Source organism: Marmota flaviventris, chromosome 9 (assembly GCF_047511675.1).
Source record: "Marmota flaviventris isolate mMarFla1 chromosome 9, mMarFla1.hap1, whole genome shotgun sequence".
Classification (NCBI taxonomy): domain Eukaryota; kingdom Metazoa; phylum Chordata; class Mammalia; order Rodentia; family Sciuridae; genus Marmota; species Marmota flaviventris.
Genome location: NC_092506.1, coordinates 360,264 through 385,660, shown reverse-complemented (window position 1 = coordinate 385,660; position 25,397 = coordinate 360,264). Strand labels below are relative to the sequence as shown.

The 25,397-nt window shown below is 62.6% G+C and overlaps 2 protein-coding genes across 3 annotated transcripts; both read right to left on the bottom strand.

Moving 5' to 3' along the window:
• Nucleotides 1–456: 456 nt before the first annotated feature.
• Pkp3 (plakophilin 3) lies at nucleotides 457–12,018 on the bottom strand. Its single transcript, XM_027953664.3, has 15 exons — nucleotides 10,434–12,018; nucleotides 9,454–9,628; nucleotides 7,776–7,971; nucleotides 5,338–5,417; nucleotides 4,587–5,209; nucleotides 4,372–4,495; nucleotides 3,689–3,893; nucleotides 3,048–3,222; nucleotides 2,467–2,584; nucleotides 2,229–2,399; nucleotides 1,963–2,148; nucleotides 1,510–1,663; nucleotides 1,169–1,361; nucleotides 998–1,085; nucleotides 457–774 (listed from the first exon to the last, which is right to left on the bottom strand). The coding sequence occupies exons 2-15, from the start codon at nucleotides 9,493–9,495 to the stop codon at nucleotides 739–741; spliced, it is 2,391 nt and encodes a 796-aa protein (XP_027809465.3). The 5' UTR covers nucleotides 9,496–9,628; nucleotides 10,434–12,018; the 3' UTR covers nucleotides 457–738.
• A 2,065-nt stretch (nucleotides 12,019–14,083) lies between these two features.
• On the bottom strand, nucleotides 14,084–24,885 carry B4galnt4 (beta-1,4-N-acetyl-galactosaminyltransferase 4). Of its 2 annotated transcripts, none has more exons than XM_027953654.3 (20): nucleotides 24,726–24,885; nucleotides 21,964–22,067; nucleotides 21,560–21,655; nucleotides 21,376–21,471; nucleotides 21,199–21,289; nucleotides 21,027–21,127; nucleotides 20,813–20,880; nucleotides 20,527–20,605; nucleotides 19,385–19,451; nucleotides 19,141–19,278; nucleotides 18,961–19,070; nucleotides 18,781–18,881; nucleotides 18,602–18,702; nucleotides 17,630–18,524; nucleotides 15,905–16,188; nucleotides 15,584–15,737; nucleotides 15,395–15,467; nucleotides 15,143–15,296; nucleotides 14,733–14,859; nucleotides 14,084–14,499 (listed from the first exon to the last, which is right to left on the bottom strand). In XM_027953654.3, exons 1-20 carry the CDS (start codon nucleotides 24,874–24,876, stop codon nucleotides 14,376–14,378), a joined length of 3,114 nt encoding a protein of 1,037 aa, XP_027809455.3. In that variant the 5' UTR covers nucleotides 24,877–24,885; the 3' UTR covers nucleotides 14,084–14,375. The 2 variants fall into 2 exon arrangements, with proteins under 2 accessions (XP_027809455.3, XP_027809456.3); XM_027953655.3 differs by having other exon boundaries at nucleotides 19,141–19,275.
• Nucleotides 24,886–25,397: the final 512 nt, after the last annotated feature.

The window sequence follows — 25,397 nt, the reverse complement described above, 5'->3', positions numbered from 1 at the left end:
CATTCCCCTTAGAGTTCTCAAGTTCTGGGCTTTGAAAGGACCAAGAGGGCTCTGGGTCAGATGGGTGGGAGTCCTAGGCCTCCCGGAGGCCAAGCCTTGAGAGGCCAGTATGAGAACACCTGGTTGGGGTACCTCCAGGCCTGTGAGCAGGGCTGAGCCCCCTGGAACCAGCCTGGGTGGGGTGGAGGGTGTGGGATATTTGCCAAATGAGTACCACCCCCCACCCCCATCCCTCCTTTGCTCCTGCTGCGTTTGTACCTCAGGTGGCACAGAGGCCATCTCTGCTGTTCACTCCTCTGTGGCTTCTGACCTTGGAAAATATATGGGTGAACCCAGGGGTGAGAGTCCTCAGAGGCAGGTGAGTGTGCTTGGGGACACTACAAGTCCTGGGATTGGCGGCCACCTATGGAAGCTCATGGGGCGCTGGCTGTGTTCATGGCCACCTTTATTCCCAGTGCTGCCATCCTGAGGCACTGCCAGGCCATGGCCAGCCCCATTTATGACCAGGTCACCACCCATACACCAGACCAACCTCAGCCCCTGCCCGATCCCCTGCCTGCAGAAGCCAAATCCCCAGCTGCAAGCCCTGTCCCTCGGGGTGGCCCAGGCCCCTTGAAGGTGCATGTGGGGTTCTGTGGAGAGATGCCAGCAGCCTCCTCCTCCAGGCCAATGGCAAGCAGCTGTAGCTGAGCCTGTTCCTCGGAAGCTGGGCTCACACCTTCTCCAGGAGGTCCTCGTCTATGGACCCAGGAAGTCCTCCTTCCGATAGCCCTTCTGCAGTGGAAAGGGGTCTCGGGTCAGGGCCCACATGTGTTTGCCCTGCTGTCGCCAAGACCCCTGTCTTCCCCACAGTGTGCTAGGTGTGACCTGGAGCCCTAATCTCTAGGCCCAGATCTCCTACTCCACATGGGTTCTGTGTCCCCGCCCCCCCAACATTCCATACCTTGCACTTGGGCTGTGCCCCATGACCCTGCCTGCCTCACTTTGTAGAACGTACCGCCCGGAAGTCACGGTGGAGCTTGCTGTACTGCCATAAGTTGGCCAAGAGGCTGGAGGCTGCTCTGGAGGACTTCTCACTGTCAGGGCTAGGGTAGTCAGAGGGTCAGGGTCAGGAGGCAGGGTGACTGGGTGCCCTGGCCAGGCTGCTGCAGATTGGGCTTGGCCTTACCTGTCTCGCTTCTTCTTGATGAAGACCAGCTTTCGGAGCCCGTCAAAGTAGAGTAGGTCTCGGGCAGCTATGGGACTGGCCACCACCAGATTATTGAGCACAGCTATGATGTTGACCAGCACCTCAGCCGGGGGGCACTTCTCGCCCACACTGCCAGGGAGCTTCTCAATCAGATGGCTTACCACCTTGGTGGCTGCGGGAGTCAGGAGACGGTTAGTGTCCCGTCCCAGCTGCCCACATCCTGGCTGCCTGCCCGCCTGGGGCAGTGAGAAGCCAACAGAGGTGCTCCACTGCAGGCTGGGCAGGGGGTGGCAGAACCCAGCTGGGGTGGCCCCACTCACACATCTCGTCCTTGTTCCTGGCATTCCGAGACAGGTTTCGAATGAGGCCGGTCAGTGAGCGCAACTGGTGAGGGTCTGCAGTCCGCACTCGGTCTAGCAGTGGGTTCAGGATGCGCTCCTGCTCCAGGGCCAGGCGGCTCAGCACACCTGCCCACTGCAGGGAAGGACGGGGAAGGACCGTGAGGGTGGAACCAGCCGGCCCTGTCCGGGCAAAGATGGCTGCTTCTCTACCTCCTACCGCCCCCCTCTGCCTTTGCCCCGACCACAGCCTGACCAGGCAGCCCCTCTGCTCAGACCTCCCAGAGCCCGGTCCCTGGGACAACTGTGAGCCTGGCCATGGGTCCTTCTCAGTGCCCCTCCCCCAACAGGGTGGACTCCTGGGGAGTAGCTCCTGTCCTGTGTCCAGTACACCATGGGGAAGACAGGGGTCTTGGGGACAGCAGGCCCACTGACCCTGCGGTCACCGGCGGTGATGTTCTGCAGAGCCCCTGCGGCTGCCTCAGTCGTGTGGCGGTTCAGCTCGCAGCGCTGCAGCAGCCGGTTGTAGAGGCCCACAATCTGGGGGCTCCACAGCCACTCGAGGCCCTTGGGGTCCTTGGACACCTCTGCGAATGTGAGTGCGTCGGCCGCCAGAGGCAGCTGGGTGAGAGGGTGTGGTCAGCCGGGGCTGGAGCATCAGGCTGGACTCCCTGCCCCTGTCCACCCAGGACCGTGCCCACCTCACGCAGCCGCCGGCTCTGTGGTGTGAAGCAGCCCACCACCTCTCCCGGTGGTGCCCCAGTCAGGTCTCTGCGGCCCCGGCCCTCCAGCCGCTGCAGGGCTGAGGGAGGCATCTCGTCGTACAGGCGGTAGGACAAGTTCCTCAACACGCACACGGCATTCTCCACACTCTGCAGAGGGCAGAAGTGGGTCAGAGCGGGCTGGAGCCTTGGCCCCCGGGGCCCAGCCGGCCCTCACCTTGTCCTCGCACTTTCCTACGTCCAGGGCATGGTTGATGTAGGTGACCAGCGCGTCCACTAGCCCGTGGCACTCCCGCATCTTCTGGCGAGTGGCCTGGGAGGCTGAGCTGAGGTTCCTGGGGACAGAGGCAGATCAGAGCCCCCCCAGAGACCTTGACAGAGCCCACCCCCCCGAGGGTCCCAACCCCAAGCCACTGCCCTAGGTATGAGATCCTGAGGCACTAGTACCTTCTCCATCCAAAGTGGGCTGGCCCTTGGGTACCTCCTATTCCTAGTCCCCAGGGACACTGCTGGCCCTGTCCCTCATGCCCGTCCCCCAACCTCTCCTTGCAGTTTGGGAAGAAGAGAAATGTGGATCAAGGAACCTGACTTCATGAAACCTGAGCCTGCAGCCAGGGCTGTGACACCCACACCTAGTGACCACACCTGGCCTGAGTCTTACCCAACTTTCCACTTCTCCCAGCCCCTTGGCCAGCTCCACCTTGTCATTCAGGCCTCAGACGACAAGCTGCTGTAGACATTCTCCACCCCTCAGCACCTGGCTCTGCCATGGCCTCTCCCACCCGCCACCTGACATACCTAAGGAAGCCCGTGGCATTGTAGAAGATCTCGGCCTCAGAGGCATTCTGCTGGATGAGGGGGGGCCCCCCTGCCCCTGACAAGGGGCTCAGCACCAGGTCTGTGAGTTGTTCCAGCGTGTCCCGGGCCAGGCGGTCCTTCAGGTGGTCGCTGGACGACAGGTTCCACAGGATGCCTGGGTAGGTGCCAGAGGCTGTGGTCAGGATGGGTTGCCTGCTTCCCCTCTGGCTCTTCTGAGGACAGGCAGAGGACACTCCCTACTCCTCTTGGATGTTTTGTGCCTTAACCAAGAATCCCACTGGGGACACCCTCATATGACCATCAGAGTGACGGGGCTGGGGATGGAGGTGGCTGGGGTGCAGCTCAGTGGCTGGCTTGTCTATCATGGGGGAGGCCCTGGGTTCAATCCCCAACATGGCAATAACACAAGGCAAGAGATGGGAATGGAGGGGCAAGACCAGAGACAGTGGAGATGGGGAAGGGAAGGAGAGGGACGTCGTGGGCAGGAGGCGGGGAGGGGGACAGAGTGGAGGAGGGGACAGTTGCTAGGGGTACAACATGGAGGAGGGGACAGTGTCAGCAGGGGAGGGGGACATGCTGGGGAGAGGACAGTGTGGGAGGGCAAGTGGGACAGGGGACACCTGTGACATTCTTGCGGAGCTCATCATCCTGCTCTCTCAGTGTGCGCAGCAGCTCGAAGATGCCATTCTCCTCCACCAGGGCCAGCTTGTTGTCGGCATTGTCATAGATGAGGTTGCGCATGGCACCTGTGGCGTGGCGCTGCACCTCTTGGTTGGCGTGGTTGAAGAGCTTCACCAGCCTAGGCACAGCCTGGAGGCTACGGGCCTGCGGCACACGTGTGCAGAGGTGTGTGGGTGTGTGCAGGCTGTGCAGGTACACGCAGACATCCATGTGTGCAAATGAGTGCAGGTATATGCGGGTGACACAGATGTATGCAGGAGACTCAGATATCTCAGGTGAAGGTATATGCAGGTGGACGCAGGTGTGTAAATGACACGGGCATATTCAGGCGACAGGTATATGCAGATGATGCAGGTATGTGCAGGTGTATGCAGGCAACACAGGTATGTGCAGGTAATGCAGATGTGTGCCCATACACAGAAATGACACCTCCCTGCCCCTCTTGCTGAGAAGGTTTCTAAACAGGTTGGGGGTCTGCTCAGTCAGCTTGGAGATTAATGAGGGGTGGTCAAAGACCAGAGGTCAGGGAGAGGTGGGAGATGATGAAGGTGGTCACCAGGGGAACCCAGGACAAGCAGTGCAATCGCCAGAGGCAGGAGAGCGTGGTCAGTGGGATAGTCACCTGCTTCTTAGCTGCAGCATCACTGTAGCACCTGTGCTGGATGTAGGCTGCTCCCAGCACCTGCAGGTTGGGGTCTGAGGCCATGAGGTACTTGACCGCTGAGGGCAGGTCAATGTCGTCAAAGCTGCAGAGCCAGGGACAGGATCAAGTTGGCCTTGGGTTTGTGCCAGGCTGTGTGGCAAAGTCCCCTCCCTGCCCAGACCCCACCGGCTCACCCGCTGCTGAGCCTCTGCAGGGTGCGATGGCCAGCATAGCTGTCCAGCCCACGCATGTCAGGCAGGTGGCCCGAGTCCGCCAGGCTGAGGCTGAGGCTGCGCACTGATGGCGCTCGGGCCACAGGCTCCAGGCCAGCCCCCGGCACTGCCCCAGCGCCCCCGCGACTTCGGTGGCTGCTCTGGAATCTCTGCAGAGTCCGCATGGCTGGGGCACGGATGATTCGACTGGGGGGCCCCTCACTGGCCTCTGGCCAGTCCAGCCCTCCTGCCCGGCTTGAGCTGGAGCTGGCCTGGCGCTCGTAAGCAAAGGCCCTGTAGGAGGAGGTGGCCGCAGGCTCCAGCTGCTCAGAAACCACACTATAGCGGTCATCCAGGCCCCCAGACCCCAGCCTCAGCGAGCGCAGGGACAGCGTGTCATAGTCAGCTCGGCCGCCCACTCCACCCCGCTCATGGAAGGACACGGGACGGGCGGGCATGGGTGGGGTGGACTGGGGGTACCCCACCCCAAAAGTACTGCCCCCATTGTGGGCAGAGGTCAGCCTCCGACTGCAGCTCAGGTCCACAGCGGAGCGGGAGGACCAGGAGGCCGGGCTGTAGGCTGGCGTGGCGATGGGCCGGAAGGTCTGTGGGCGGGAGGAGGTGGTGAGGGGTGCCTGGGTCACCTGGCGCCCATCCCCTCTCACCCCAGAGCCTCCCCCTCGGGGTAGACGGCAGCGCGCAGACTGCCCAGCTTGGGCAGGGCCTCACTCACCGAGGGTTTGTCCCCACTGAGGCCCTGGGAGCGGGAGCTGAAGCCAGCCTGCAGTGTGTGGTACTGACCCCTGGAAGTGCCTGTGAGGACAACAGTGGTACCCTGCCCTCGTCAGACTGCAGAGTGCTGGCCCTCTCCTCCCATCTGCCAGACATCTCTGTCTGTGACACCGGAAGGGTCCTTGGCCCAGGGCAGGGGGCCAGTGGGCTCTGGGGCCAGAGCCTGGGCCCCTCGTCTCCTCCAGTTCCTCTCCCACAGGGCCCTGTGATGTCTCCTGTCTGAGGGAGGACAGGCCACTCACCCCATGACCCTCCTGGCTGCCTGGGGAGTGTGCCAGGATCGTTTTCACCTGCTGCCTGATCCCCACGAGGGCAGAGTGCCCAGCCCCCTCCTCCAGGAAGCCAGCCTAGCCTTCCCTGGCCCATGCTGACCTCTTTGACCTCTTCCTACTCCCAGACCCCGTCTGCGCTACGTTCACACGGGAGTCATGGTGCTCTAGCCGAGGGCGCAGTCTTCCTGGGCCAGTCTGCCCTGATGGGCAGTGCCTCTCCCACCTGGAAGGGCCTGAGGCAGGGGCCACACCCACCGCATTCAGCCACACAGAAGCTAAGGGCAGCAGTGAGTGGACAGAAAGGTGAGTGGGTGGGGACAGAGGGCTGGTTGGCCCCCGAGAAGGATAGGTGGACACTGGGTGCTATGGCACACGCCTGTAATCCCAGCGGCTTGGGCGGCTGAGGCAGGAGGATGACGAGTTCAAAGCCAGCCTCTGCAACTTAGCGAGGCCCCAAGTAACTCAGTGAGACCCTGTCTCAAAATATAAAAAAGAGCTGGGGGCTGGGGTGGTGACTCAGCGGTAAAATGCTCGCTAGCATGTGCGAGGCCCTGGGTTCGATCCTCAGCCCCACATAAAAATAAATGAATAAAATCAAGGTATCGTGTCCAAATACAATTTAAAAAAATTTGCTGGGGATGTGGCTCGGTGTAAGTGGCCCTGGGTTAAATTCCCAGAACCACAAAAAAGAAAGAAAGAAAAAAGGTAGGTGGATGGAGGGGGGAGGAGGGCAGTGAGGGGGTCTTGCTGTGGATGTGGAGGGGCAGCCAGATGAGCAGGTGTGGTGCAGGAGGGGAGCTGGAAACAGACCACCCCACAGGCAGGGTGATGCCGTGGGAGCCTGGGAGCACCAGAGGGTGCGGGCAGGGGCTTGCCTCTGCCAGGGCCCGGGCTAATGGCAAGGGGCTCTCTGGGCAGAGCAACTGGCCAAGGGGGCAGGACGGGGTACAGGAGGGCCTTGCCTCCCAGCTGTGCCCCAGAGCCAGATGGTGTGGGGGACCTCCCCACTCGCCCACTCCCCAGACCCACCCTGGTTAATGGGGCTTCTGAGCAGGACTATTAACCCTTTGAGGCTAGGGAGGCCTAGCCTGGTGGGGGCACACCCCCAGCCTGGGGACTTTACGCCCACCCCCAAATTATAATCCTCCTCTCCCTAATTGGCAGGATAGCTAGGGTGGTAATTAACCCCTCCCTGCACCCCACCCCCACCCCATGACCCCTGGGGCCCAGAGAGGCCATACAGGCTGCAATCCAGTTGGCCTGGCCAGCCCCCGTGCGGACCCTCTTTCCTCTGTCCGTGTCTGGAGACCAATTCTGGAGACCCTCCAAATGGCACATGAACCACTGTACCCTGGGGTCTGGGCCTCTATCTAGAGGTTCATCTTACTATCTAACTATTGTCTTTGTTGCTATAGCCCAGAAAGGGAGAAAATCACATTTCTAAAACAACTGCCCTGAATGTACCATGCCTGTGTGACCCTTACACACACGCACACGCACACGCGCACACACACACACACACACACACACTGGGTGGGCTGGTGTACTGAAGGCACCCACCTGCCCTTGTCTGTCATGGAGTATGTGGGCCCGCCCCTGCAATTCCTCAGGGAGCGGCTGGTCCAGACGGGTTTTGGCTCCGGTCCAGGGCTTCCCAGACCCCCCTTCCAGTGTTCCTGTCTGTCTCACTCCCATGAGTGTGGGGACACCGCTCTCTGTCTGAGAGCTCCTGAGCCTGTGCCCCCGGGGACCAGGCGTGAGTGTGTTCCGGGTTGGCCAGCACTTGGGCCTGGTCCGCTGCTGTGCGCTCACGCTCCCCGCGCCCCAGCAGGGAGGGCTTCAGGCCCCAGGGGCAGGTGGACCTCACTAGGCTGCATCCTTGGAGGCCGGGGGGGGGTCGCTGCTGGAACCCCACCTGTGGCTGCTCCTGGCCCCTTGGGGCGGGGCCATGACTCAGAGTAGGCCTCGGTGAGTCAAGGCCTGAACCCCAGCCGCTGCGGCCTCTGCCCTCACAGCGCCACACCCACCGAGGCCACCTCCGCCCGCTGCCATCCCCTTGGTGGTCTCCTCCGCCCGTCCATGGCCCACCTGGTCCTCTGAGGCTTACCTCTGGCTGCCTCGGTGGCCCCCTCAGGCTTGACTGCCCCATTGTGCCTTGGCTGCTGGCCCATCTGCAGGAGGCGGGCTCGGACCTGTTCCTGGACGCGGGCTGCCCGCAGCCGCTCAGCCTCTGGCCCCTCCGCACCCCGGCGGTCCAGCTGCAGATCTGAGGGAAGCGCCAGGGAGCACACACCGGCCTCGGGCTGCAGAGCCGACAGCAGGAAGTTACCGTCCTGCATGGCAGCCAGGGTGCCTGGCTGGCCTGCCTGGCCTGGGCCTCTTCACAGTCTTGTCTCTCTAGGCCCTGTCCCCAAAGTCCCTTCCACGGGCACGCCTAGCCTGGAGACAGACGCCTGCCCGCCCTGCTGAGTGCGGCTAGGGGCGGGGACACCTGGGCCAGGTGGGAGGGAGGGGCCGCGCCTGCTTAAGGTGGAATTTGGGCGGAAGAGCAGGCCCTGTGTGTACCCAAGCGCTGGCCTGGCCTCCCGCCTCCTTTTCTCCCATCCCAAGACAGGGCCACGGGTTTGGGCCCTATTTGCTCTCAGCCTGCAAAGGCCAGAGCTGGCCTCTGTGTTGAGTGTCGTCCTGAGTGTTGGACAGCCAGCTGGGGAGCTCATGCCTGCTGACCCCAGCCTGGGCTGGGGCTCTGGAGCTCCATGACCAAGCAGGCTTCCAGACAGCCCACACAAGGCTGGGGAGGCCCCAGGCAGGGTGGGAAGTAGATGCTGTTAGGGCCAGGTCAGTGCTGAGGGCATGGGTGGAAGACACAGGGCTGGAACTTCAGGGTTGAGGTGGCCCTGTGGGGACCCTTGTCCTCACGCTTGGATCCCAGGGAGATCTCAGGGGGTGGGGGGGGGTGTCTGCGGATGGACAGGCCCTCCCCCGGGTCTGTAGCCTCGGGAACTGTGCCCACCGACCCACCGACCCAGTGGAGTCCTCAGAAGGCTGCTGGGCCTGTCTGGCACCTCTCCTGGCTCCTGCCCCCCAGGCCTGGGGTGGGAGGCCCGTTCCCAGCACATGAGTCAGGGTGCAGCAGGGCTGGCGCCGGCAGGCGGAGCTGCCCCAGGGGGGTGACTCAGAGGGGCCTGGGCTCAAGTCAGCGCCTGCCTGCCGGGCTGGGGGACAGGAGCTGGGGGCAGGGACTTGGATGGAGAGGGTCGATGGCTGGGCAGGGGGACAGCAGAGTTGGTCCCCAGAAGGGCTCCCCGGAGCACCCAGCCAGCTGGGCCAGCAGGCTCTGGTGTTGTTGGGCAGATGGCATCTAGGACAGGCCCATGATGGGGGTGAGGGTAGGCCCAGCAGGGCTGGAGCGTGGGAGTGGGCCTCAGCTACCCTCTCCCTCCAGGGCTTCCTCAGGTGTCCCTGGGCTGCTGTCCCGATGGCCTCTGCCTCCCTAAGACCTGATTCTGGGCTCTGTCTGAGCTGTCTCCCCCATGGGGACCCGAGACCTGGTCTCTAAAAGCCATTTGCCTTCCTGGGGGCAGCAGCCTGTGGTGAGGAGACAGAGTCCTGGGCAGCACCAGGGGTGAGCGCTGTGCTGAGAAGGCTGGAGGGTGTGGGGGCTAGTGGGAGGAACAGACCCCAGGAAGTGAGGCGCCCCCAGGGAGGGGTCTGGTTGGAGCAGCAGGGTGGGGTGGGGAACCTACCCTGCCTGAGGTCCGGGTCCCGCCGGCCCTGGGACTCACCCCCGGGGACGCAGCTGCCCGCTGAGGCGTCCTGGGCTCCATCCTGGCCCCGCTGCTGTGGGCAGCCTCTGTTGGAGATGGCCCTGTGGGGGCACTGGAGGGAGGGGTGAACAGCGCACACCCAGCTCATCAGACCGGTTGCTTCCCTGGGAGACGCGTTTCGTGTGGAAAAGTCCTGGGAGACAAGTTTGTGCGGCGCTGAGCAGCCTGGAGGCACAGGCTGGCTCCATCTGGGGCCCGCCCTTCACTCAGGCCCACTGTGGAGGGTCCAAGGGTCGAGGGGCACAGGGTGGAAGGCCGGAGCACACCTGGTACCAGGGGCTTTGGTGAGGTTGGCGCCTCGGCCAGGAAGAGGCAAGCAGACAAGGAGGTGCAGCCTGGACAGGGCCTGGACAGGAGGCCAGGGCAGCCTGCAGGTCCCCAGGCCAGGACTGCTGGCTTCCCCGACCCTGGCGGAGCCTGAACTCGGGGCACTGCCTCTAATGGCTGCAAGGCTGGAGGGACAGGCCGTGCCTGCTGAGCCCCTTGCCCTCCGGGAGTGTCCCTCTCTCCCTGGAGCCACGGTGTGGCAGGAGCAGTGTAGGAAGGCCAGGCTCCCGCAGCAGGTGGTCTGAAGCCTGGAGGGAGCTGTTGAATAGCCCGCCCTCTCCAGGAGCTCCATGCAGCCAGGCTGAGGACCTGAGGTCAGGGCTCTCCCTGGTGACAGTGGTGGTCGCCCTGGTCCCCAGGTGGCGGCACCTTGCAGAGAGCAGGGTCAGAGTGGGAGGACTCTCGGTGCCAGGTTTGGTGGGGGGCTGTCACGGCAGGCAGCAGGGTGGAGCTGCAGGTGTGTGCTGCGGAGTCTGGAGGGATGGAGGGCAAGCTGCATGGGTCCGGAGCCGGGGTGGGGGGTCGTGGGAAAGGGGTGACCCTGCTAGGGAGCAGAAGTCAGGAGGGTGCTGGCTGACAGAGAGGTTCAGGAGGCCGCTGTGGCCACCCACCTGCAGGGGTGGGGTGAAAGTGTGTCAGCGCAGCCCTGGTGTCCAGCTGATGCCGGGGATGAGATGGGGCAAAGCGGCTGAGCTCCAGGCGCTGGAGGTGCTTCTGGTCCACAAACCCACGGGTGGCGGTGCTCACGCTTGCAAACCTAGCGACATCCCAGGGTCTGGGCTCTGCAGAGTCCAAACTAGCTGCCTCCTCCAAAGAACCTAGCAGGACTTGCTCCCTGGGCAGCATGGCCCCCGGCCCTGGACCCTGGGACTGCTAGTGTGCCAATTGACCTCTGCTGGTGTCCAGGCCAAATGGGCATGGAGGCAGCTGAGGAGACCGGGTCCAGTCTGCTCCAGGGTGGCACCTTCTTGGGCACGGGCTGACCCACATCCACTGGTCCCATCACCCCAGTGTTCGTTGGCTCAGGAGTTTCCTGAGTCCTCTGAGCTCTTCTCTGCTCCAGGCATACCCCCGGCTGCACCTCTGTCCGTGGGTGGGGTGGGCAGAGACATGAACTGGCACAGCCGCCCACAGAACTGCTGCCTGTCAGGCCACAGGGGACCCAAAAGGAGCAGAACAGCTAAGCCAGGGAGGAGTCTGTGGGGAGCAGGTAGCCTCAGGAGCCCTGGGAACCTTCAGATGCTCTTCTGAGGGGTCCCAGTCTCTGTGAGGAGCAGGAATGTCAGGGCAACGGAGGGAGGGCTGGGGCTGGAGGGGCCCCAGGGCTGGGCTGGGGCTGGAAAGAAGCTCCACCCAGCAGCAGGGCTGTCACCGGGGAGAAACCGAAGGGCTGGGCGGTGGGTGCTGCCTCCAGCTCTCACACTCAGCACCTCAGCTGAGGTCTGCCCGGCTGGCCAGCCTCCAGGTGCTGCACAGCCGGCCAGGTGTCTAGAGGAGTTTCTGGTGCTGAGGGCAGCAGAGCGGCAGCGGTCTGGGGACGGGAGCTGACTGGTGGAACCGGGGGTCTTGGCAGAGCCCCCCGCTGCTCCCTCGCCAGGTCTCCAGGTCCGGGCCACTCCCTGGCGTCCTTGCTGCCATGGCTGCGTGCCTTCTCTCGGCAGCCAGCTTACGTCTGGCTGGAGGACAGCGCTCCTGCTCCTGTGAGTCCTTTCCTCCGCTGGGCGTCCTTTGCCCTTCTGCTCTCCATCCCTTGGTTGGCTCCCAGCAGTGCTCCACCCCACCTGGCGGAGTCCCCTGCCCCTACTGGGTCGCAGGTCTCCCACCATCCTGAGGCCGCAGGGTCTTGCCTTGGAGCCAGAAGCTTCATCTACATGTGCACGGGCTCACTTTTTGGCATGCTGTTTTTATTTTTATTTTTGGGAGCAAACCCAGGGCCTCGCACATGCCGGGCAAGAGCTCCACACTGAGCCACACGTCTAGCCCTTTTTTATTTTGAGACAGGGTCTCTCAAAGTCGCTCAAACTTGCGGTTCCCCTGCCTCAGCCTCTCACACAGCTGGGAACTTAGGTGTGTCAACAGGCCTGGTGGCACTGGGTTCTGAAGACTGTGGTCCCTCCCTACTGACCTCGGAAGTCTTCTTCTGCTGTGTCACAGATGTTTTCTCCTCTGTTGTCTTGGTGCCTGTTGGTGGCTTGCTGTCCATCTTCCCCTTTCTCTTTTATCAGCTTTAAAAAAAAAAATCTTTATTTTGTTTTTATGTGGAGCTGAGGATCCAACCCAGTGCCTCATGCGTGCGAGGCGAGCGCTCCACCTCTGAGCCCCAGCCCCAGGCCTCTCATCTGCTGTACGTCATTTCCTTCTGTGTGCTTTCTCCTGTGCCCTCACCAGGTTCCCAACAACAGCTATTCTTAGAAATTGCTAGAGTGGACTTTATGTCTGTGCAAGTTTTGTTTTCCTCTCCTTCCCGAGTGTCGTAGGTGACTTTCATTTCTATTGTCTTCATCCCTCATTTCCAGTCCCCTCCAGCTGGCGGTGCCCCTCTGCGCCCTCCTGCTGGGCTCCAGCTTTTCCTGTCCACCCTGTTAGAGCTGGACCTCCGGCAAGTCCCCTGCTCCAGTGTTCATGTCCCCTCTGGCTGTTTCTCTGCAGCACTTGCCACCAGCGCAGACAGTGTGTCTGATGTGCCTCCCGACCTGTACTGGGGTGACTGTCCTTTAGGGACAGGGCCTGACACAAGGGGACGCTCAATGATCAAATGAATTAACAGTCTGTGGTGTTTTTGGAGTCCACATCACGTGGGATTTTGCCTCAAGATTTTCTCTGCCGCCAACGGTTCCTCAGTGTGCCCCACCTTTCTCTCCGCATCCCACCGTGCTTGGTAGCTTGTGATCTTAAGTCCAGTGCTGCTTTTCTCATGATGAAATATCTTTGGGGACAACTTGTCTGAACTACCTCTTTGAGAGCAGAGGATAGTACAGGCCTCTGGGGTTCCAACTGAATCTGTGGCTGGCCAGTCTCTGTCCTATGGGTCCTCATTTGTCGGCAGCGAGTCACAGGAAACTTGGTGTCTGCCAGTATCTGCGGGCTGGGCAGTGGCCAGCTGCCCCAGGGCTGCTCCTTCCAGCAGTGCTATCCTTGGGATCTCAGGGCTGAACAGGCACCTCTGTCCTTCCAGCTTCGCCTTTCTGGCTGCCCTGTGTACTGAGACCACCCGGGGCTGACCCGCGTGGATCCCGAGGGAGGGCTACACACCACCAACCGGCCTCCTTCCCACCCAGCGTGAGCAAGGAGGCAGACAGAACAGTGGCCCCAGAGGAACCCTCATTCCTAACTTCACGGCCAACCAAAGGAGCTTTGCAGATGTGACTGCATGAAGGATGTGGAGAGGGCAGGGACTCTGAGTTGCCTGGGGGGGACCCTGGGTGGCCCCCGTGTAATCACAGGGTTCTTGGAGGGGCAAGGAGTCTGGGGGAGCACAGGAACTTGAGCAAGCCTCACAGCTGCTGGCTTTGAAGCTGAAGGAGCATGACTGAGAAGTCCAATGGGAGAAGGCGAGGAAGGGCCAGGCCAGGTCTCCAGAGAAAGCAGCCCTGTTGGGCCATGGCCTTGGGACTTCCGCTCTCGGAACTGGGCGATGAATCTGTCATTTTAAACCTTTGTGCTGATTTGCTCCCCAGCTGTGGGCACAGCACCTGCTTGGCTCCTGGGCCTGGACCCAGGCTGAGATGAAGCTGAGACACCGAGGACAGAGAGGAAAGAGTGGCCCTCAGTGGCACTGTCCAGGCTCTGGTCAATATACCCTCAGCGTTCTCCCAGCAGGAGCAAATGTCAAACCACCACCCCTCCCCGGCTCCATGATGTAAGCAGGTTGAGTTGCCCCCCCGCCCCCCGCCCCAGTGCTGGGAATGAAGTGGGGACTTTGTGTCCTCTACCACTGGGCCCTACCCCAACATGAACCGGGTTTCCTATTCCTGGCCACCCAGAGTGCTCACGGATCCAGGCCCCCACCTTGGGAAGATGCAGAAGCACCAGCCCCATGTTCTGCTTTTAAAGCAGAGGGGACAGTGAGAGCCCCCTCTTGGCATGTGTGGGAAGGCCCCCCACCGTCTGTTCTTGTGACCAAAGACTGCACAAGGGGGTGTCGGGGAAGAAATGAACTCCTGGGACCCATGCTGAAGGCCAGGGCAGGGCAGGAGGGGTCAAGTGAGGGGCACAGGGGCAGGCAGTGCCTCCCTAGAGCACAAGCCACAGAGGACAAGTCGGAACTAAAAAAAATATTTCATTTCTTTCTGAATAAAAACTGGGACAGACAGAACTCTTGGAAATCTTGAAAACAATGTCATCGCTACAGAAAATTTCACAGAAATCATTGTGGACTGTGGGGATCACCGTGGCCCGCCCCGACCAGCTGTGAAGTCTGCCTCTCAGGCGAGGGCCATAGGGAGCCCTGGTGGGTGCAGAGGGGCAGGCAAGGTTGGTGGCTGTGCCTGGGACAGGGCTCAGAGCACAGCCCTCAGCTGCTGCCACAGGACCCCTTGGGGGCTGCCTCATCCTCAAGACCGCTCCGTGTGGGAGCCCTTCCGGCTGCGTGTGCCCCACATGCCCCGCTTGGAGTGGTAGTGGTGGTAGAAGTTGCGCAGTCGAAGCCGCTCCACCTCCAGCCCTGCCTGCAGGACCCTGGGGTGGGTGGAGGAGTGTCAGCAACCTCGCCCAGAAGCTGGGTGTCAGGACTGCCCTGTTTGCAAGACCCTGAGGGTGGGAAGGGGTTCCAGGGACTGGGGTGAGTCCCCTGGGCCTATAAGATCCTGGGAAGATGGGGGAGGAGGGCAGGGTCTTCTTAGCACATGGGCCCCGTGATTCCACCCTCCCATTGAGGATGGGACTCTCTTCAGTGTGTGGGGGGCAGTCACCTGTCCAGGAGCTCCCAGTCCTCGCCCCCCCACTGGTCCCGGAACTCCTCGGTGTTCATTCCTCCCACGCGGTCAAAGTCTGATTTGTAGATCCCAAAGAGGCCAAAGCCATTCACCTCCCAGTAACCTGAGGGGAGGCCCTTCTTAAGGCTGGTCCTGCCAGGTTCCTTCCCAGAGGGTAAGTGGGAGACCTCAGGAGGGGTCTGGTGCAGGGTCCCATCACTCTGTGGCTCTCGGGGACCACCCTCTGGTGTTGGGCACGGTGCATGATGAGGGCACTGGGGAGGTGCTCATGGGTCTGGCACAAAACTGGGGGCCCCAGTGGGGTCCCAGGCCTGTGGTGGAGGTTGGGAGAGGTCCCCAGGCTCCTGGACTTTACCCTGGCATCACGGGGGCATCCAGGGCATTACCATGTGGGTTTCGAGGGGAGCTCCCGCAGCCCAGGCGCATGACCACAGGTGCGAACGCCAGCGAGCCCTCCACGCAGTGCTTGCGGATGCCATCCAGAATGTTGGGTGGGAAATGGATGTGCAGGTCACAGAGGAAAACGATGCTGCTGGGGTCCTGGAGGTTAGGAGTGCTGAGCCCCGCACTCTCCTCCCACAGATGGACTCCTCCCCGGGCCGCCCCATCTCGTGGCCCCAAACCTGTCTGGCCCGCACCTCCACTGCGTCCACTCCGGCTTGCAGCCCAGCAGAGCGCTCAAAGTTTCCAGTGCGTCTCAGGTACTGGTACCTGTGGGAGGGGAAGTCACAGGCACCAATCCTAGAGGTGGCCTGGGCAGGAAAACACACCTCCCAAGGAGAAAAGATGTGCCACCCCCAGGTGGTGGTGGTTGAGGATGCCATTACCGGGGCAGCCGTGCCACACGCAGGGCGCTCTCCACGTCCATATCGTCGCTCTCAAAGTCCACCAGGACCACGCTGAAGTGTGAGTCACCAGTGCGCGCATGCAGTGCGGTCATGTCTGCTAGAAACTGCGCCACCCATCGGGCCTGGTTCTTCACTGTAGGAGTGGGCACCACTGAGTCTACTGCCCTGGACCCAGGGCTCCGCAGAACCTCCTCCCAGCCACCCCACACCCTGTCCTGGCATCAGCACCCCCATTCTGTCCCGAGGCCTCCGGCGGCCTTGGTGGCCCCACCTGCCCATGCGCACCCACCGCACCCGGACCTGGCACAATGAAGTGCACCATGACGTCCTGGCGCCAGGCCAGGCGCAGCGGTCGGCAGAGCTCCGGGCGGCCGTCAGGTCGCGCAGAGGCAGCCGGAGGGGGCTCGGGACTCTCCCCGTCCGCGTCTCCTGCGCGGGCTGCTGGCAGTCGCAGAAAGACGTACTCCGAGAGGCGCAGGCGGCCACCCCCGCGCTCCTGCAACTCCAGCTCCAGAAGGAAGCGGCTGCCCCGCGCCGAGTCCCGGCGCTTCTCCACATTCACTATGCGAAGAAGCGCAAAGCGCCTACGAGGCGGCTGGGGTTAGCCCAGGGCCGGGCGCTCCAAGACGCTGCCACTAAGGATGGGGACTTCAGGGGCACGTCACACCCCAACCCTGCCCTGGAGTTCCCAGGAAGGAGGTAGGTTGACCTGTGTTTTCCTGCCCCAGGGCAGGGCAGCCCACACTCGGGGGCTCCCCCTGCCCAGCGCTGACCCCTCCTCCAGGTGCCCTCCATTCTCTGGGGGGTACCCTGTCTGGATGCTGCTGCTCTCAGACAGGGCTCCCACCTTCCCTTGGGGGCCAGCACTCCCTTCCTCGGGAGCCACCCGCCTGACCTGGGGGGCCTAGATTTCCCCTTGGACTCCTGCCCCTTTACCACTCTGTCCCAGTCAGGAGTCTTTTGCCCCAAATGCTCTGGATCCTCTGTGTGGTAACCTGCACCTTCACACCCAAGTGGGCAAGGGTGGAGTCACAGCCCCGACCTCTCATACTCATGGGACAAGGAGGTGCTCTCAGGAAGCCTAGAGGAAGGCAGACTTGCCCTCTGAGCCACCTGGAGTCACCGCAGGGTCCATCACTGCCCTAGACGGGGCCTGTCAGGATCCCCACCCTTCCCCCAGGCAGCAGCACATCTGTATACAACCCGGGACCCAACTCTGGCCCTGCTCGGAACCTTCCAGGTCTCTATCTTCTGCATGGCCTCCTGTCCCCAGCCATCCTTGGCCCACCTGCCTATTCAATGCAGATCTGCTATCTCCTCGTGGCTACCACACATCATGGCCTTCAGGAAACTCCCCAGAGGAAGAAACAGGGCCGTGGCAGGGTGAAGGTGAGTTGGATGCCTGGGCCTGTGGCAGGCAGTAGGGCAGGAACCCTGCACCCTCTCTTAGAGTCAAGACTGGACCCCTGGGAAAGACTCTGTAGCATTGTATAGGGGAGGAGGGGTCTAGGGGTCTTGAGCTTGACCCTTGGTGTCTGTCTGGCTCCTTTTTCAGTGTCTGGCTGAGACTGACCATTAACCCCTGAAACTTGGATTCATCCTTGAGTTCAGGTCCACAGTGACAGATGTGGGATTTACAGGTAAAGCTTTATGCAGCCAGCTCTTGGTAGGCTCCAGGGAGGCCCTGAACCTGGACAAGGGCCCCGAGTAGTTAGGACCAAGGGGAGAGGAGCCCCCTAGGGCTTCCCTAGGGTGGAGTGCATCAGGGCTAGGTGGCATATGCTGTGAGCCCAGAGACTGAGGCAGGAGGATGGCAAGTTCAAAGCCAGCCTCAGCAACTTAGCAAGACCTTGTCTCAAAATATAAAATAAAAAGGGCTGGGAATGTGGTTCAGTGGTTACACGCCCCTGGGTTCAATCCCTAGGACCCAAAAGCTCAGGGTGGAGTGCATCTTTCCAGACTAGCACACTGCTGAGCTCCGGGGAATGTGCGAGACCAGCATTTCCTCTCCCCGGCACCTCGTACCCACTGTGGCGGGCATTGAGCCGCTCCATGTACTGGGCTACCACGTCCACAGCCTCAGCCTCGGGCAGCTGCAGGTTCCCCGACACGTTGCAGCGAAGGTCGTTCCAGTCTGAGCGCAGCAGCTCGAAGTCCACGGCACCCACGCTGAAGGTGCGCTGCCAGTCGATGGCGTCCTCTCGCCAGCGGCCCAGAGCCCTAGTGGCCTCCTCCTCACTGTCCTCTGAGGCCTCGTCTCCCAGGGCCCCCTCATCCTCCCCTTCCTCCTCCTCCTCGCCCTCCCCAGGCAGCTGCGGCCTGGATACCTGGGACAAGCTCAGGAAGGAGGTCACCGGCTGCGCTTCGGCTGATGAGTTCGAGTCCACCGAGAGCGCTGCCAGTCCCGGCACAAGTGCCTGGCCCTCCCGATCCCCCTGGGTGGCCTGCGCCCGGGTTGGGGGCCTCAGCTCTGCGGCATGGGAGCCTCCGGTCCTCCGGCCCCACCGTGGTGAGTGTGGGGGAACTTGCAGCTGCACTCTGGGCAGGGGCCTGGGGCGCAGGAAGACACCAGGGAAGGGAGGCCAAAGAGGGCTGCGAGGCGCCCTTGGGGAGGCCCGCTGTCTTGGTCGTACCCTTGTCACATACACCCTAGAGGGCGGCTTCTCTGCGGCACGTGGGGGTGGAGCTCGACCCAAGAAGAGGGGCAGGGGGCGGCCGGCCTGGGCAGCCCAGCTCAGGCCCCGGGAGTGTCTGGGGGTGTGCTGGTCCAGGGGGCTGGGTGGTGTCGGTGGGACAGGGGTGACAGCAGTCTCCGTGGGCGTGGCTGGGGTGGGAGACCTGTGGCTGCCCTGTGGCAGGGACACTTCAGTGGGCTCCAGACTGTCCAGCAACTCTCCCTCTTCCTCCTCCGCCAGGAAGTCTGCAGGGAAGCAGGTCAGCTGGCCACGCCCAGGCGGGCAGGCCGGGGGTGCTGGGATGCTGGGGTGCAGCACTCACCGTCAGGGTTGAGGAAGAGGAAGGCACGGCGCTGCACCTCGTCCTCTTCACCTTCCTCCCCCTCTTCCTTGTCCATCTTCATGTATTTATAGAACCCAAACCTGGGGCCGGTAGGGCAGGGCATCAGATACCTGCCCGGCCAAGGCCCCGCCTCACTTCCAGAAGGACTGCCCACCCACCTTTCCAGGTATAGTGGCGACTCCCGGTAGAAGCACTTGTTGTCGGTCTCCATGTGAGTGAGGCGCGTGTAGTCGTTGGGGTAGACGAAGGAGAGGTACACCTGGGGGCGGGGCTGAGGTCAGGGTGGTCTCCGGGAGGGCTGGAGGCCGGTCTCCCGAAGCCTTGTCAGGTGCACTTACGAACTGCAGTCCCTGATATCTGGCGATCGGAAAGTCCTTGAGGACGTAGGTAGGGGCATAGGTGCAGGGCTCCAGTACATTCTCCAGGCTCGAAGGCTCCATCCGAGGGGCTGTGGGAGGGGCGGTCAAACTGGAGCCTGGCCTGGCCCCCGCCCTCACCCCTTGTGGGTCCCGTCTCACTGAGGAAGAAGGTGTCCCGTGGGTCCGGCCGTAGCATGTCGGCACTGGGCTCCTCCTGTGGCAGGCGACCTCCTGTGTGGCTGGCTGGAGACTGGGGAACGTGGGCCACGTGGTCCATCTTCAGGGTGGACTCATCTGCTGGCAGAAGGAGGTGAAGGGGATCCTCCTAGCCTGTCCCCACCCAAACCCAGAGCTGGTCCATCAGAAGCTGCCCCCTCCCGTGACGAGGTATCTAGCCCCGTACCTGTGTATAGGGAAATGTGAGCAGAGCCGATGACCTCGAACTTCAGGCCAGGCAGGAAAGCTCGCCACTGGGGTTAGAGACAGGGAAGACTGGGTTCAGGGAGAAGAGGAAGGGTCTTCCCTGGCTTGGGGCTGGGGGAGCGGAAGCGATCCCTCAAAGAATACAGGAAGTTCTTGGGAGGGAGTATGTGAGGGGCGTCCTACCTTCTGGAGCAGGGCTAACTGGCAGGAGGTGCAAAAGGCTGCGGGTCCCCCGGGGCAGACCCAGACCCACCCTGGATCTTCCTGGCCTGCTGGATGTGGCTCCAGATCCCAGCTGCTGCCTGGGTTTGTACTACTGCCCTCTGGAGGTCACTGCCAGCTGTCCAAGGGCCAGGCCCGGCATCTCCTGCTAGAGTGCCCTCCCAGTGCCCCACCCCAGGGCTGTTCTTTCTGCTCTCCTTTGCAGAGGTGACCCCTGTCTTGCTCTTCCGACTGAGGTTCCCAGGGGCTGATCCTGGACCCCCTCAGTCTTCCCAGGGTCACTCCAAACTCTCTCCAGCCTGCCAAGGACACTCACTACACATGCCAGACACATGTAAGTCCATGGGGCTGGGGTTGAGAACCCCTACTCCACCCTGGTGGTGGTCCCCCACCCCAGCAGGGAGGACTCCAGGCCTCTCCCTTATTGTGAACCCCCTCCCTACCTTCAACCTAAGGTCCTCCCTCCCTCTTCCTGGTTTATCTCCCAACCCCCCCAAATCACCCATCAGCGGCTTGAGGATTCTTCCTGAACGCAAATCCCATTGCCTGTCTCCGAGGATAGGCTGAGCTGTCCAGCCTAACACTGTAGCTCCACCCAACCCCTGACCTGGCCACCAGACCCCCTGGGGTCTCCCAAGATGCTGGAAGATGCGGGCTCCATTCTCCTGTATGGAGTCTACACTCTGCACCTCTTACCCTATATGTGGTCCCCTCCATTGCCTCCCTGGTAAAGGGTCACCCTTCAGAGAAGCCCCCTGTTCCCCAGTGGGCGCCTCAGACCCTCCTGGTCTCCTGGAAACCCCTCTGCCTGGGGACACGTTGCAGTCCGGCAGGGAGTGGAAGGGGAGGGAGGGCAGCTGGGGTCTCTGGAAGCGTCTTGCCCCGGCAGGCCACACTCACCCCCACTTCCACGTGGTCAGATCCCCGGTCATCCTGCTTGTGAAGCAGTTCAAAGTAGTACCTCCGGGAGGCCATGAGCCTGTGGACAGGAGGAGGCAGGGCTGGTTTTCCCCCACGCCCAGGCACCCTAACAGCTGGAGAGCGAGAGAAGGTCAGACTGCTCCCATGCCCCCTGGCTGGCCCTCAGGACCAGGTTGCTGCTGGTGTGAGCGTGCAAGGGTACACAGGCGGAAATCACCAGCCTCCACACACGCCAACACTTGTGTGCATACACACCCTCACTCACCGCCTGGGCTTCGACACCTGGGAGCTGAACTTGGTGAATTCTCCAGGCGCCGTCCACTCAGAGCCAGTCTGGGGGTGACACAGAAGGGTTATGGGGGTTCATGCTGTCTTTGAGGTCCAGACCCATCCAGTCCCCATTCCAAAGAGGGACAAATAGGGTGTGGATAGAGGGGCACCACGGGAAGGAAGAGACCTGGGGTAGGGGCAGGGAGTACCTTGCCCACGAAGGCCACAAGCTGGGCGGCTGCGGGGGTCTCATCCACGCTCAGCCAGAGCTCAGAGTTGTCGTCAGAAGCCACAGAGAACTGGACGTCTCCTAGTCCACAGGACAGGGGCTCAGTGGAGGCCCTCGTGACACCCCTCCCCCAGCACACCCGACCCACGCACCATCTCTGGCTGGGTGGATGAAGCCGAAAATCCGGAGTCCATAGTTCTTCCATTTAGGGGACACGGCCAACTTCTTCACAGTGGTGCGAGTCTGAGGGGGTAGTGACCACTCATGTGGAAGGCCACTGACCACCCGGCTTGGCAGGCCCGCCTGGCCTCCCTCTCTGGGGCACTCACGTGAGGGAAGAGCGGAAAATGTAGGTTCCTCCTCAGGTGGCCCACGGCACCCCCACACCAGTCCTCAAACACGTGCAGGTTCACCTGCCCCTTGTACTGGGGAGAAGGGGAGTTAGCAAGGCCCCCTCCCCCAGCCTCCCAGACCCGCACAGAGGGATGCAGGGGTGAGGGGGGCAGAGCTCACCTCCTCCCGCCAGGGGGGTGCCTGACGGGTGAGGTTCAGTGGAGGCGGCCTCCCCACCCCAACGGGAAGCAGCGTGTTTGGGTCCCGGCCGTCAGGCTGTATGAGAGGAAGGGTGGCAGCTCAGAGCTCAAAGGGCCACACGCGGTGGGACAGCTTCATTAAGTCCCGTGTTCACCCAGCTGTGTAACCTCCAGCCCCACTGGGGCCTGGACACTCTCGCCTCACATCTGCCTAGGCAGACGTGGCCACCCACACGACAGGCCCGTACACACGCACACCACTGTGTCCACCCAGACACGGGCCACCAGGCCAGGATGCTGGAGCTCTGGGACAGACTGTGGCCAGGCCTGCCAGTCCACACATGTGGCCACCCGCCTGGGGGTTCCCCCCTAGTCCCCACTCACTGTCTGCTCCTCCTCACGACTCTCACTGGAGTCCTCTGCCCTCTGCGTGGATGGCATAGCCCGGACACCCCGGCCATCTGTCACACCGGTGAGCTTTTCACCATCTGTGGGTGGAAGGTGAAGCACATCTGGGGCCCAGGCTCTCATAAGGCCAGAGACCACACGGCCAGAGCAGATGGGGTCAGCTGGGGGCAGGGACCTATCCCACCTGGCCAGAGCAGGGCAGGAAGCTGTGGTGTCTCTCCTCCAGGAAGATGCTCCCTGCGCCTGCTTGCTCAGCAGAGGCCCCACCTCTCACCCGGCAGCTGCTCTCACCTGAGCCCTGAGGCCTTCTACATCTACATCTTACCTAGGTGGACAGCCTGGCAGAAGCACGCCACCTGGCTGGGGTGAGAGAGCGCCGGCGGTGTGTATCTGCTTGTGCTTGCACACCCACACCCACCTGGCTGTGCTCGCCCAGCGGTCCTGCCTTGGGAGGACCTGAGGGTGGCCTGGCACTTCTACCCTGTGCTGAACCGTCTCCCTCACTCCAGAACAGAGAGCTAAGGGTCGCTGCAGGGTCTCGTGGTCAGGAAAGCCTGCACTGCGGTCCTGGGCCAAGCCACATCTGGCCCACGGCATAGGAGCCCTGGAACTGGCCTGGGCAGAGACGAGATGGTCACGCTGTCCTATCTGCCAGAGGACCTGGTGCCAAGGTGGTCCTGGAGGGAGACTGTCCCTCAGGGCAACCCTTTCCAGTCTGTCCTTTCCCAGGCCTGGGGCAGACCTCTGAATCTGCTCCACTTCTGGGACGTCCTTCCTAAGCTGTGAACCTCAGCATCCCACTGCATCCTGGGAGGGAGGGTCCCATGCTTTGGGATCTGTCTCTGAAGGGAGAAGCTTCATTATACCCCGTTTCTGCCCCACTGAGGAACCACCAATGAAGCTAGGAGACCCCTCTGCTTCAGAGCCAACCCTGGGCTTCAACATCCATGCCTGTCACCTTCATCCAGACCTCAGGAGCTAGAATCCCCTATGGGCACGACTGAGACAAACTGGACTGGGCTGTTTCTCTGGGGGAGACGAGATGTCCTGCTTTCCTCCCTGTGGAGACTCCTGCAGTGCCTGCTCACCTGCTCCTCATTCCAGGTCCTTTCCCAGCTCATCCCTCCCTGACCAGCTGGGAGATGAGCAACTGAGAAACTCCCAGACCCATCCCCACAGCTTGGCCCAGATGCCCAGAGCCTGCCGAGCTAAGTCCAGGCATCCATGGCATTGGGAACCTTCTGTGTGAAGTCCCAGCTCGGGCTGCCACCACTGTCCTGCAGAGGCTGAGCCCTAACACAGTGAATATCCAGACAGGCCTCTGAACTAACACTTGCTGGGCACCACCTGCATGCTGCCTCACTGACTGGACAGCCAGAAAAGCCTCAACCATGTCCACTGCTCCACATCTAACAGGCCCTGGCTTGGGAGCCCAGGTGGCCGGACAGGGGATGGGCCTCAGCCCAGAGCCAAGTGTGCAGGGCTGGTGCCTGCCCACGCAGCCTAGGTTGCTCCTGGCAGCGCCACGGGCAGCTTTGGTCTTCCAGGACCAACTCAGGAGCAGCCAGGGCCAACTGAACCAGCTTCCCGGCTGGCCCAAGTGAGAACAGAGATCAGATCTTCAGCAGTGGGGTTCCTATGCCCCTGCCCCCTCCTGGTTGGGTTCAGACTCCTCAGTCGCTCAGGAAGTCAGACTGGGGGAGCCTGTGGCTGCTGAGAAACCACAGAGGCAGTCGACAGGGGATGGTGTATTGTATTGCTGGGTCAGCTCTGAGCCCTGCATATCTGCTGACTGCTGGGGATGGGATGGGGCTTCTTTTAGGGAAGGGACAGCGCTGGGGTGGGGGTCTCTTGAGCTGTTTCAGCTGTGAGATACATGGGTTGGGACAATCCACAGACCCTCTTGGGGGTGAGAACAGCCCCCAGCCCTGGGTCTGTGGAGCCAGTGTTCTAGTCTCTGGGAGGAAAGACACTTGTTTCCCTGCCCCCACATCTCTGACAAGGGTCCAGGTCAACCTGGTTGGGGTTGGTCCTGCCCTGGTGGGGTTTCTACTCTGGCCTCTTCACTCTCCCCGACCTGGGGGCACTCTCTTTCTGTCTCTCTCCCCACCAGCTCAGCTCTTCTCCACCGAGTGTGTGTCAAAGGTCACCATCTCAGAGGCCCTTCCTTGGCCACGACCTGAACTGCTTTGTGGGTTCTACTGCCCCACTTGGTGTGTGAGCACCAGGATATGGGGGTGTGCTCCAGGCAGCACCAGCCTCAGCTCCATCGTGCACAGGTGTACCCAGGGCACCCTTCCAGAAGCATTCCAAACGCAGGGGTCACTCCCGCGGCTCTGCCCTCGGGTCAGGATCTCTGGGTGTCCCCCTAGCAGATGGAGAAACTGAGGTCCTGCTAAGTAGGCAAGTGGTGGAGGTCTGGCCCGATAGGCCTCTTGGGCTGGGGTGGAGAACTTGCCAAGATCCCACCTTTAACCCCATCGCTGCGGGATCCAGCCAGATCCTAGGTTCCGCCCAGGTCTGGGACGAACCCCAAGAGGGTCGAGCGCGTCATGGCTGACGTCATCGGGCGTCCCGCCAGGCCAAACCGTGCCCCCTCCCCCAAGATCCCCCAGCTGGGAGGAGCGGGCGAGCAGGGTCTCCAGGCGCTTGGGCCCAGCCAGACTCGCCGCCCGCTGGAGGCCGGGGCCGACGCCAATCCGTCCCTCGCCTCCCCGGTCCCCACGCGCCCCGCGTACCTCGCCCGTAGCCCAGCCGCTGGCGCAGCGCGCGGCCCTGGCGCGCCAGGCTCAGGTGCACGTACGTGAGCCACGCGGCGCAGGTGAGCAGCAGCAGCAGCAGCAGCAGCTTCATCTGCTTGCGGATCTTCTTCACCGGGAACCACGGCATCGCGGCCGCCGAGCTCAGGAGCGTCGCTGTGGCCCCCCGGTCCCGCCAGCCCCGCGCCGCATCCCCCGGCCCGCCCGGCCGCGCTCAGCGTCCGCGGCCCCGCATGGCCCTTTGTCCGCCGCCCGCGGCCACCCGGTGCAGCCGCGACCCCCAGGCTGCCCTGGCCGCGGGCCCGGGGTGGGCGGCGGGAGCGGCTCCTCGAGGCGCTCCCGCCGGCCCCGCCCGGCCGCTCCCGCTCCACTCTCCTCCGGGGCGGCGGCGGGACCGAGCAGCATCCACGCTGCGGTGCTACCCACCGTGAAACGGGCCCGGCAGCCGCGCGGCCCAAGCCAATCGGCCCTGGCCAGCCCGCGGGGAGCCAATCCGCAGCACGCGGAGGCGGGGCGGCGCGCTAGGGTGTGCCGCCGTCTCCATCCACGCGACGCGCGCATCCACCTGGGCTGCGCCGACCCGCGCGCGCGGGGACGAGACCGGGACGTGCGGGGGTCGAGGGACGCAGGGTCCGTTTGGTACGGCGCAGG

What these genes read in the sequence shown, in the direction of transcription:
- B4galnt4 (XM_027953654.3), bottom strand. Translation starts at nt 24,876, where the DNA reads ATGCCGTGGTTCCCGGTGAAGAAGATCCGCAAGCAGATGAAGCTGCTG. An exon ending in GTCGTGAGGAGGAGCAGACA is followed by an intron (nt 21,656 to 21,963) that starts GTGAGTGGGGAC and finishes CCTCTCATACAG; the next exon opens with CCTGACGGCCGGGACCCAAA. An exon ending in GATATCAGGGACTGCAGTTC is followed by an intron (nt 18,882 to 18,960) that starts GTAAGTGCACCT and finishes CCCCGCCCCCAG; the next exon opens with GTGTACCTCTCCTTCGTCTA.
- Pkp3 (XM_027953664.3), bottom strand. Translation starts at nt 9,495, where the DNA reads ATGGAGCCCAGGACGCCTCAGCGGGCAGCTGCGTCCCCGGGG. An exon ending in GGGCAGCTGCGTCCCCGGGG is followed by an intron (nt 7,972 to 9,453) that starts GTGAGTCCCAGG and finishes TCGGCTCTGCAG; the next exon opens with CCCGAGGCCGGTGTGTGCTC. An exon ending in TCCACCGTGACTTCCGGGCG is followed by an intron (nt 775 to 997) that starts GTACGTTCTACA and finishes TTTCCACTGCAG; the next exon opens with AAGGGCTATCGGAAGGAGGA.